Below are 11,457 nucleotides of genomic sequence, written 5' to 3' on the forward strand. Positions count from 1 at the left end.
ATGCCGTGCCTGGCCTCTGGGCTCTGGTCTGGTACTGCCACGGCTTGCGGCAGAAGTCTGGTTGACTTGGCGTCGTGGCCTATGTAAAACCGGTACCGTTGGGTAACATGCCTCTGCGTCATGTGAACCGACTGGACTGGTCGCGACTAGCCGACTACTACGGCAGCTTGAACGAAGACGATGAGAGCAAAAAATGATACGATGGTGCTACTTGGTCAAACGGCGAGAGGATGGACGCCAATAATACGATGGTGCTACTTGGCCATGCCTGCCAGGCCAGTCGCCGACGTACATGACACGCAGCAGCTAGTCACGTACTCCTGCCGGCCCGTACACAGCTAGTCACATACCTAGCGCCTTGTTTAGCTCAAAAAAATTTGCAAAATTTTTCAGATTCCCCGTCGCATCGAATCTTTAGACACATGCATTAAGTACTAAATATAGACAAAAATAAAAACTAATTGTACAGTTTGGTCGGAATTGACGAGACAAATCTTTTGAGCCTAGTTAGTCCATGATTGGATAATATTTGTCAAATACAAACGAAAAAGCTACAGTGACCATTTTATAAAATATTTTGGAACTAAACAAGACCCTAGCTACGGTGGCAGCAGGGATGAAAACGGATCAGATAATAGTTTTTTTGGATCCTAATCTTTTTTCTTGATCCGATTCAGAGCGGATCGGATATCATGCGGATTTGAATTTGAATACAAATTTTTAAGGACTTGTTTAGTTCTTAAAAATTTTCAAGATTCTCTGTCACGTCGAATCTTTGGTCGCATGCATGGAGCATTAAATATAAACGAAAATAAAAACTAACTGCACAGTGTTTATCTGTAATTTGTGAGATAAATCTTTTGAGCCTAGTTACTCCGTGATTGGACAATGTTTGTCAAATAAAAACGAAATGCCACAGTAGCCAAAAACAAAAAAAAATTGCCAACTAAACAAGGCCTAAGATATTGGAAATAGTATGGATTCAGACCGATATCGGAGCGGAAGCGGACTTTTTAAAGTTGGATAATATGTGCTTATGTTTTATTTTTTATGATGAGAAACAATTTATTAACCAAAGTCGTTGTGCAACAAAAAATAATCACCATCGATCCACCACTTTGATTTAAGATCTCAAAAATTTAATACATGTTAGCAGTTTGAATTTAAGAGTATAAAAAGTGTGTAAAATAAGTAAATATTCTTAATTAGGCAAAACTTTCCCTTCACTCTTTGCTTTGTACTGGTCCTTAGAATTCTTTCATCAGACAAGCTTTATTGTGGGCTACAGTATAATCATGTTTGTGTAATGGGCTAGGCTGACTTATATTCTTTTTACTTGGACTCCTTAAATATTGGATTATCCTATTATAAGTGTCGAATAATCCGCATTCAATTATCGGATAATCCATATCCATCGGATTTCATCAATCCCATATCCTACACCGTATCCGCCTATAATCGGATTTGGATTATCCATATCCGCACGGATATTAAAAACATTTATCCATGTCCCTAAAATTCGGATTCGGAGCGGATCGGAGCGCGGAATTATCCCTACCACTTTCCCTAGGTGGCAGTGGCCAGTGGCCACGCCACGCCCGGCTCGGCTTCGTAGTTACCGAAAAATTTCAGAATAGACAGTACTTTCGGTTGTATTTAATAATTATTATCTAATTATATATTAACTAGATTTAAAATATTCATCTTGTAAATTATAAATAAACCATATAATTAGTTATCTTTTATTTTATATTTAATGTTTTATATATGTGCCGTAAAATTAGATGCAATAGGAAATTTTGAGAAGTTTTTGGTTTTTAGGTGAAAGTAAATGTTTATATCACTCAAAATCTAAAAACTTTTCAAAATTTCTCATCATTTTGAATCTTACGGCACATATATAGAACACTAAATATAAACGAAAAAAAACCAATTGTACAGTTTATCTGTTATTTACAAGACGAATCCTTTAAACATATTTAATTTATAGTTAAATAATAATTGTCAAATATAAAGAAAAATGCTGGGCTTGTTTACTTCCAAAAAATTTTGTAAAATATGAATAGTAACACTTTCGTTTGTATTTGACAAATATTATCCAATTATGGACTAACTAGGTTCAAAAGATTCGTCTCGTCAATTTCGATCAAACTGTGCAATTAGTTTTTATTTTCATCTATATTTAATACTCCATGCATACGTCTAAAGATTCGATGCGACGGAGAATCTGAAAAATTTTGCAAAATTTTTTTTAGGTACAACAAGGCTATAGTATAAAATTCCAAAAACTTTTTGGAACGTAGGAGTACTTCGGTCATCGGCGCAGGCTAGGCTAGGAGTACTAGCTTCAGTGGGAGTGCACGCGCGGTTTCATACAGGTGCGGACGATAGGATACGAGCAATGGCATGGACCCAGCCTTGAGAACAGTGCAGTCTCCTGTTCACCGGTCGCCTGCCTGCGGCATACGCGGCCGTGCAGGTGCGCAGCATTGTATGTATCCAAGCGAAAGCGTAGGAGCGCCGAGCGCGCGTGACTGATCGCAGAGACCCCGAGCACGACGCCAACAAAGTCTCGTCAGGTTCGTGCTGGCGCGCGCGCGGGCGCGGCGGGTCACCACCTGCTGCCGCTCTGCGTTTATTCTCCCTTTTGCCAATTGGGATGCACGACGCCCTCTGGCGAAAAGCGTGGCCACTGGCCTGCCCAGCCAGTAGTACGCTCCGGTCCTTTGCTGCCACCCTCGATCGGGCTACTCCTTCTCTGACTCCTGAACCCAACAAGCTCCGTCCTTTGTGCTTATGCATTGATCGGCGCGGCGGGGCGGGGCGCCGGTTCGTTTCGTTCGACGAGCTGGAGCTGCTCCTGGGCGGGCGCATGCTATTGCTGTTGGAAGACTTTGAGCACCGTGCCCCTGCGTCTGTGCTGTGCTGTGCCGTGCCGTGCCTTTATGAACTGCAATCTGTGTCTGTGCACGCCCGTGGTAAGTGCACAAGCAAATGGGCTCCTGCTGTTGGTGGGATCGATATTAGATAAAGCTTGACTAGCACTTGTGAAAACCATCAAGCGGGGATAGCTCAGTTGGGAGAGCGTCAGACTGAAGATCTGAAGGTCGCGTGTTCGATCCACGCTCACCGCAATATTTTTATTTTTTTTGCCCGGTCTCAGCGTTCAGAATTCAGATTCCTTTTTCTATCTAGGGTTTCTGCAGACCAGCCGCCCCCGCCGCCGTTTCGGAGCTCAGATCGCCGCTAACACACCACGGTCTCCTGTCTCGGGTATCAACGTAAGCCCTAATTATTCCCTCTTTGATTCGTTCTGTTCAACCCTGATTCAATCTTACAATACATGGATGTATGGATTTGACCTGTTCTTCATTAGCAAGGATGAGGAACTATTAGGATTCTTGGTCACAGCAACGTCCCAGCCTTGTTTCTATTCGGAACTTCAGCTTCCTGCTTTCGTTTGGTTTTGCAAGTGGGGATGTTAATTTAGCTGCTAGCTCGATAAAAGACCGTCTGATTCGCAAGGCTAGATTATTTTCCTGCTTATGAAGAAGGGGTGATAAAATTGAACTTTCGAGTACTGAATTAGAAGTTTCAGGAACGAATTCAGACTATTCACAGATCTGCACTGGAATATGGGTGGGCAGTGGGTACTGTACAGGCCAGGAGATGATACAGTGTTTGTTTTCTTTGATTTTAGCTCATCATTGAATCTATCTTTCTTGCTTGGGGATCATAAGCCATGTACAATGAAGACGCTTAGAGGCAATTTCATTGTTTTTTTTATCACCGTAGGTCTTAGCACAAACTCTGCGTGGGTGTTGCTGCTTGCTTGACAAGGGCCTTGTTTAGTTCCCAAAAAATTTTGCAAAATTTTTCAAATTCCCCGTCACATCGAATCTTTAAATGCATGCATAAAGTATTAAATATAGACGAAAATAAAAACTAATTGCACAGTTTGGTCGGAATTGACGAGACGAATCTTTTGAGCCTAGTTAGTCCATGATTAGACAATATTTGTCAAATACAAACGAAAGTGCTACAGTGTCAGTTTTGCAAAAAATTTTGGAACTAAACAAGGCGCATTCAACACCTGATTGAAACATTTTTTTTTCTCGAATACGCGGGGCGAGCTGCATATCATTAGTTCATTATATTAACTATCAAGAGCGTCTGGATGGAAACATACATACGGCAGAGAACAGTGTTTAGCTTAATTATTTAAATATCACTATATCAATGCATAACTGTTTAGTTCGCATTGGAGGATGAGGCTCCTTATATGAATGTTCCATGATTCTCCATTTCTAAGGGACTCTCTAATAGCCTTTGCATTTCACATGCCCCCATTTTGGAATTTTCATCACACTTATTAACGTTGTGAAAAATGAGTCAACAGGCATTTGAAATTAGGTTAGGCTGAAAGCGTTGTTCGTTTATATGATATTATTATTATGGCCTTGATGCTTTCTTTTGATCCACGACTGCGTCTAGGGTGAATTCTGAGATAAGTTTAGTGCTTATTCCTCTCTTCACTTTTATGTCTACCTTCTTGTTATGGTCATTATCTTGCATGACCTGTAAATGCTACTACCAGGTATAATTGGGCTGCGAGACTGACTACACGGATGATGGCTTCACGAGGGACTAGTGCCGTGCTTTCAAGAGCTGCTCGGATGAGGCAAAAACTGCAGTCTGTCTTGGAGGCCAGTGCCCTAGATATTGAAGATGTTTCTTACCAACATGCCGGGCATGCAGCTGTCAAGGACAATGCAAACGAGACGCACTTCAACGTCAAGGTAGTTTCACCAAAATTTGAGGGGCAGAGCCTTGTGAAGCGTCACAGGATGGTGTATGATCTTCTGAGGGATGAGCTTAGCTCAGGGCTCCATGCTGTCTCCATTGTTGCAAAAACCCCGAAAGAGTTAGGATCTTGATTGTATAATAATGTCGAATAAGCACTGTCCTATGTTTCAAAATAAATCTGTCGTCATAGCAGTATTCATGTAACCATGAACTGATTGCCAAAACAATGCCATTGGCATGCTGCTCTTATGAAGATCTGATATTCAGAATAGACTGGAGTGGAGAATTTATTCCAACTTCTTTTGATGACTAATGGATCATGTCAATCATGTCAGATGCGAGGCTTTTTTTTTTTCTTGTGGTTATGGAAATTCGTTGTTTCTTTATTAGTCATGTGATCATCTGAAAAGATTTCTGTGTTGCTGGCAGCATTTGTCGAGGTAGCTGAATATTTTGTGGTGGTGAGTTCATGATTAGATGTATATACCCATCCCCTAGCATTTTTATTCTGACAATCAATAAGGATCCTGTTTCGGATAGTTTTTATCACATCTCATTCTACAGTTGAAAACCAGTACAGCTGACCCCACCCCACCCAAAGAAAAAAAAAACCATATCGTTGATAAAAACTGTTTAAGCATGGATTATTGGTCGATGGAAAGGATTTAAGTTCAACTGTAGTTTTTATGCAGAAACATATGCGAATATAGTACGGATTCTTCTCATGGAATCTCCTAATGTTGATAACGGTGTTTCTGCATCACCAATCCTGTCACCACGCTCATGATTTCCAGATGACAACTACTGTTGTTTGGTCCACTCTGGGCGCCTTTTTCTCAGCGGAAATGCATCACTTGAGAGCGCATGAGTGCAGGCTTTTCTCAAGGCTGCTGCAAGACTGATGGAAACAGTGCCTTCGATTGCTACTACAGCTAGAGAAACCATGAGCATGAGCATGAGCAGGATTGCAGATTTGCAGCATGATGATGCTGCCACAGCACAGCTGCCCTTGGTACGAACAGCTATCGCCTTATCGAGCAAACGTTTCAGTCTGTCTGCGCTCTGATTTTTTTTCTCGAAGAAAAAAACAATGGCTTGAACTCTGCCTTTGCAAGATATTTTCAGTTTGGCTGGACCTGGATTTGCTGGATTGCACAAGTTGAGACCGGGTTCCTGAATCGTGACGTCTTGCGCAAAGAGGCAGTGCAGGGCTGCAGGCAAAAAAATTCGCAAAGATGGAGGCCGGTTACCAAAGGTCCATTGCATTGCATTGCATCCAACTGAAAAGGTCTGTGTGAGCACTGTCACGGATTAGGCCTTGTTTAGCTCCTAAAAAATTTTGCAAAATTTTTCAGATTTTCCGTCACATCGAATCTTTAGACGCATGCATAGAGTATTAAATATAGACAAAAATAAAAACTAATTGCACAGTTTGGTCAAAATTGACGAGACGAATGTTTTGATCTTAGTTAGTCTATAATTGGACAATATTTATCAAATACAAACGAAATTATCATTATTTATATTTTGCAAAAAATTTTGGAAGTAAACAAGGCCTTAGTTTCCTGCGTTTGCTGTGTGGAGGACTTCGATTTGCGTTTCGATGAGACTTGGAAAGGTCTGTGTGAGCACTGTCACGGGGGCCTAGTTTACCAGCGTTTGCTATGTGTACAGTGTACTTCGGTTTGCGTTTCGATGAGACTTTCTGAGCGGAAAGGGAAGCAGAGCAACGTGGGAGGCGCATCGGCGCCAGCCGCCAGCCATGTCGCTTGCACGTACCGGCGGCTACTGTTGCACTTGCACCGTTGGGGATTAGTTCCACTAATTATCAAAACATTAATTTCCAATAAAAAAAAAGTTTGCCCCCATGCAGGATCGAACTACAGACCTTCAGTTTACAAGACTGACGCTCTACCACTGAGCTATAGGGGCATCTCATGGTTTAAGTTAACGAAAGTTTTATTAGATAGTGGTTTGAAGATCATAAACAGCATGGTAACATAATATTATATAGTCTACACGCCATAATCAAATGAAATGCTTTGTGAGTACATAACGATAACAATTTCATGATACGGGATTGCGGGAATTAACAAGACATGACCAGCAGAGTTCCAGGAGCTGGTCAACTGATGATAGTATTCAGTAGATATAAACAGAGAACTGAAAGTGTACGGTCGGTTTAGAACTTCAAAATAGAAACCGGTAAACCACAAGACGTGTTGCCAGGAATCTCTCTGCAAGGGTAGGTAAGAGCCGCCTGCTGTTTCCAATACTTTAACCCAGGCAATGTGAAAATTCAGCAGGACAAGCAAAGGGCCAAAGGACAGCATTTTAATGTACGATACTATTACAAAACACTACAGGTAAACAGAGGTAGTCAATGTGCACTATGAAGATTTTATTCCACATCCTCCTTGTGAACAACAAGCTCGCCTTCAGTGAACTCGCATGGCTTGATGGCCACAGCTAACTGCTTGCGCATTTTTCTTACAACAAATCCCTCGTTTTCTTCGCATATTGTGACCACAATCCCTTTCCGCCCAAGACGCCCGGTTCTACCAGCTCTGTGGGCGTAATGTGTAGAGTCAGTTGGAAGGTCCAGATTAACCACAAGGTCACATTCTGGCACGTCCAGTCCTCTGGCAGACAGCTCATTCGTAACGAGAACTCTGAATTCACCATCCTTGAACTTTTTCAAAACTGTAGACCTTGCGAGCTTTCCAAGATCTCCATGTAGCTCAGTGGCTTTGATACCGCGTGCCTCCAACTTGAATACAACATCCTTCAGTGGCTTGGTGTTGTTCATAAATGCAATCACTGTCTGTGCTTCCAGAGCATGGATGCATCTCCGTAATGTGTCAACCTTGTGTTGCGCCTTGGCTGTACAATAGTAGTGTTCCAAAGATGGTGGCAAGCTGCCAACAGCAGCTTGGTTCACTGACTGTGATGGAGAGGTGGAGTTAGCATCACTTTGGGATAACGCAGGTCTTGGGACAGTGACTGAATCAAGTGGAACTACACTCTTAGCTCTAATGAGAACTGGATCATGACCCCAACTCCTTGCTGCTCGTATAACTGAAAATGGTATTGTTGCAGAAACCAAGATAGTCTGACGCTCAGATCGCCTAGCTAGTGGGCCAAGAACATCCCTAGATGTGGCACCAGATCTCCTTCCAACATGCTCCAAAATTCTATGCATATCTTCACGGTAATTAAAAGACAAAAGCTGGTCGACTTCATCCAGTACAAGAAAACGGCAGCCATGGGTGTGTAGCTTACCTGCTGCTGAAATTTCAGAAATACGGCCAGGTGTTCCAACAACAATGAGTGGCTTGTTTTTCTTCAATGCTTCTTCTTGCCTGGAACGATTAGCTCCACCAACAAGTTGCTGGACCAGTCTTTTATCACTAGGACCCAAAATCTTCTCCACTTCTCGCACAATCTGCATTCCTAATTCTCTGGAAGGAGCAACAATGACTGCTTCTACACCTGATCTTTTCTCAGAATTATCTTGTTCCATAGTCCTCTTCAGGGGGCCTATCTCAGAAAGAATTGGAAGAAGATAAGCAAGAGTTTTCCCTGAGCCAGTATATGATTGGATCACTACATCATGCTTTTGTGCTATTATAGGAATAGCAGCGGATTGGACCTCAGTTGGAGCAGTCAGACCTTCCTTGTTCAACTGGTCAACAAGCAAAGGTGGCAAACCAAGTTCTTCAAATGACTTGGCCGAAAACATAGCCTCATCTACCTTCAGTGTCTTCTTTATTCCAGCTGACTTCATCAAGGCACTCTTTGCTGGTTTGACATTCGAAGAAACCTTTGGTTTCACATTGAGAGAAGAAGCTCTTGAACTTGGCTTTGGAACTGCAGTTCGTGCCACTTTCTCCTTCTTCCCATATCCAACCCTGCTTTGCACTTCTAGGCTAGCAAGAGTTAATGGTCCTCCCCTGCTATTATCTTCTAAAATTTGACTACCACGCCAAGCAGTCTGATGAAATCCAGCTACCCGTGGCTGTGACAGCATCCTGAACGAAAGACGATCTCCCAGAACAAAACATGACCGCGAAGATGCCAGCGCAAGAACATTTCGATGGACTTGTCCAATACTTAGCCTCATTTCACTCCTCACAGTGAAATCAATCACAGCACCAAAACTATTCTTTCCTTCAAACCTGTTATAAGTTTACAGAAAGGTGCTCTTGTGCCTGCGTAAATAGTAACATAAACGGATTAGATAAGATTGGGATCAAAAGAAGACTTAGAAGTTAGACAAAACAGAGTGAAAGACCTAGACAGAAAATATCCATGCATGTTCTAATGGTCTGGATACCCATGACTAGTGGATATCAAGATGTTCATAACGTGAATTTGATAAATATGGTATACTTGGAATTAGATAACATAATTACAATACAAAACTTAAGCTCAGTATCACTGAACACCACAGAGTGACACTAAACATCATATTTACCAAATAATCTCAATTGTTGGAAGATAAGATTATGCAAGCACTGAGCAAAATATCTGCAAAGTATGCAATTGCATTTCTTTCTTAACCTAAAAAAGCTAACTGCACTTCCTTGGTAATATCTTTGTATTATGAGTTCATGACATAAGAAATATATGCAGATTTTGTGCTAATGCAGGCTTAACTACCTGTGCTTTCTTCTTATCAGGTTCTATTTTCTTCCATGAATTGAAAGGCTCTTTGTTCTTCCCGCACAAAATCATATAGAGAAATAATCAGAAATAGACAGCATTTTGGTACACTTACTAAGAGTCTAAAACTAAACCAAACTACAGATTTCCTCAATTGTTCCCACTGCCCAAATTAAACAAGAATGATCGACCCACGTCCAATGGCCTACTGAAGGTAAACAACTGAAGAAACATAACACCCGCCGGTAGCTATTGGATGGGCAACCAAAGTTCTCACTGTCAGGCGCGGTGCCTGTGTAGTGTGTACTTGCATGGAGACGGCATAGAATCAACAACACAATAATTCACAACAATTTCATGTTGGAAACCCCCAATCTCTAACACAGAATATCACCTAGGAACCTGAACAGAGAAAGCATACCGTGTGGGCAGTGAGCCGTGGGAGGTAGAGGGAAGGCGGCGGCGTCGCGGTGGCGGCCGCGGGATGCAGAGGGAGGCGGCTTCCGCGGTTGTGAGGAGGCGGCGGTCGGCGCGAGGCCGCGATTCGCGAGGGGGAGCCGGGGAGGACCGGAGAGGTGATTGGAAGGGGAAAACCTGGGACTGGGAGATGGGGATGAGGTTACGGCTACGGGGACAGTGTTGACAGCTGAGGCCTTTTTTTTTTTTTTGATCGACACTTTGAGCGTTTTGGACTTTATTTTGTTTGACACATTGAGGCCTTGTTTAGTTCCCAGAAAATTTTGCAAAATTTTTCACATTCCCCGTCACATCGAATCTTTAGACGCATATATGGAGTATTAAATATAGACGAAAATAAAAACTAATTGCACAGTTTGGTCGAAATTGACGAAACGAATCTTTTGAGCCTAGTTAGTCTTTGATTGGACAATATTTGTCAAATACAAACGAAAGTGCTACAGTGTCGATTTTGCAAAATTTTTCGGAACTAAACAAGGCCTGAGGGTTTTGGACTTGGGCCTAGGTATACAAGAAATTGTTATCCTTCCAAATCTAAATATGTCTTTTCCTAATGTTTGTAGGATCAAAGGCTTTGGTAGTTTGCCTTTTACTCAAATCCCCCCCCCCCCCCCCCCCTGGGTATAAACCTGGCGTGGCTTTGATTTGGTAATTTTCCTCCTCTTTTCATTTTTCCTTGAAACGAAAGGATTGGCTGTTGTGAATTATGAGGACGTACCACACTCCGGCTTTAACAAATTTTCTCCTCTTTCATTTCTATTCCTTGGTAACGAAAGCTGATTTCCGGCTCTCTGCTCCGGTTTGCTCTTGTTGGCTATTGTCACGACTGACGAGGACCTCACTCCGGCGACCAGAGAAAAATAAAGATTCGTTCATCTAACCAACGTTTCAATTTGTACTAAGGCCCTGTTTAGTTTCTAAAAGTTTTCCCAAATTTTTTAAAAATTCACGTCACATTGAATGTTTAGTTTTCAAAAAATTCTCAAAATTTTTTAAGACTCCACGGTATATCGAATCTTTGAACACATGTATAGAGCATTAAATATAGATAAAAAAATAAATAATTACATAGTTTGACTGTAATTTACACGACGAATCTTTTGAGCCTATGTAGTCTATAATTAGACAATAATTGTCAAATAGAAACGGGCGGAGATCCGAACCGATCAAACATCACGATCTACGAGGTTCCGAGACCGCGATGAAATAGACGAAGATCCAAACCGATCCAACATCAGATGGATGCCATCGCAAGTCAGTCAAATCGAATGGCCAAGAACTAACAGGTGACGTGGCTCGATCCGTTAACCTGTTTTTGGTGTAGGAATCGTATTTAGAATGTCAGCAAAGAAAAAGCCCATAATAAAATGAGAGAGTCAGGAAGGGGTTGGAACACTAAAACAGTATTGATATGGTTAATTAGGGCAACTAAGGCCTCGTTTGGTTGAGTGAGTTAAACTTTTAACTCTAATCACATTAAATGTTTGCACATGGAGTACTAAATATAGA

General features: G+C 41.8%; 2 protein-coding genes and 2 non-coding genes across 6 annotated transcripts; 2 read left to right on the forward strand and 2 right to left on the reverse strand.

The window, feature by feature from the left end:
* On the forward strand, positions 2,974–5,140 carry LOC8074796 (protein BOLA1, chloroplastic). Of its 3 annotated transcripts, XM_021458513.1 has the most exons (3): positions 2,974–3,106; positions 3,196–3,281; positions 4,598–5,140. In XM_021458513.1, exon 3 carries the CDS (start codon positions 4,629–4,631, stop codon positions 4,935–4,937), a length of 309 nt encoding a protein of 102 aa, XP_021314188.1. In that variant the 5' UTR covers positions 2,974–3,106; positions 3,196–3,281; positions 4,598–4,628; the 3' UTR covers positions 4,938–5,140. The 3 variants fall into 3 exon arrangements, with proteins under 3 accessions (XP_021314188.1, XP_021314187.1, XP_002452501.1); XM_021458512.1 differs by lacking the exon at positions 2,974–3,106 and having other exon boundaries at positions 3,126–3,281; XM_002452456.2 differs by lacking the exon at positions 2,974–3,106 and having other exon boundaries at positions 3,137–3,273.
* TRNAF-GAA lies at positions 3,062–3,134 on the forward strand. The gene has a single exon. It is a non-coding gene; the product is annotated as a tRNA-Phe (tRNA).
* Positions 6,667–6,738, reverse strand: TRNAT-UGU. Its single transcript has one exon. It is a non-coding gene; the product is annotated as a tRNA-Thr (tRNA).
* Positions 6,959–10,133, reverse strand: LOC8074797 (DEAD-box ATP-dependent RNA helicase 47A). Its single transcript, XM_002454176.2, has 2 exons — positions 9,893–10,133; positions 6,959–9,017 (listed from the first exon to the last, which is right to left on the reverse strand). The coding sequence occupies exon 2, from the start codon at positions 8,927–8,929 to the stop codon at positions 7,208–7,210; it is 1,722 nt and encodes a 573-aa protein (XP_002454221.1). The 5' UTR covers positions 8,930–9,017; positions 9,893–10,133; the 3' UTR covers positions 6,959–7,207.

Source organism: Sorghum bicolor, chromosome 4, assembly GCF_000003195.3.
Source record: "Sorghum bicolor cultivar BTx623 chromosome 4, Sorghum_bicolor_NCBIv3, whole genome shotgun sequence".
In the NCBI taxonomy this organism is placed as follows: Eukaryota; Viridiplantae; Streptophyta; class Magnoliopsida; order Poales; family Poaceae; genus Sorghum; species Sorghum bicolor.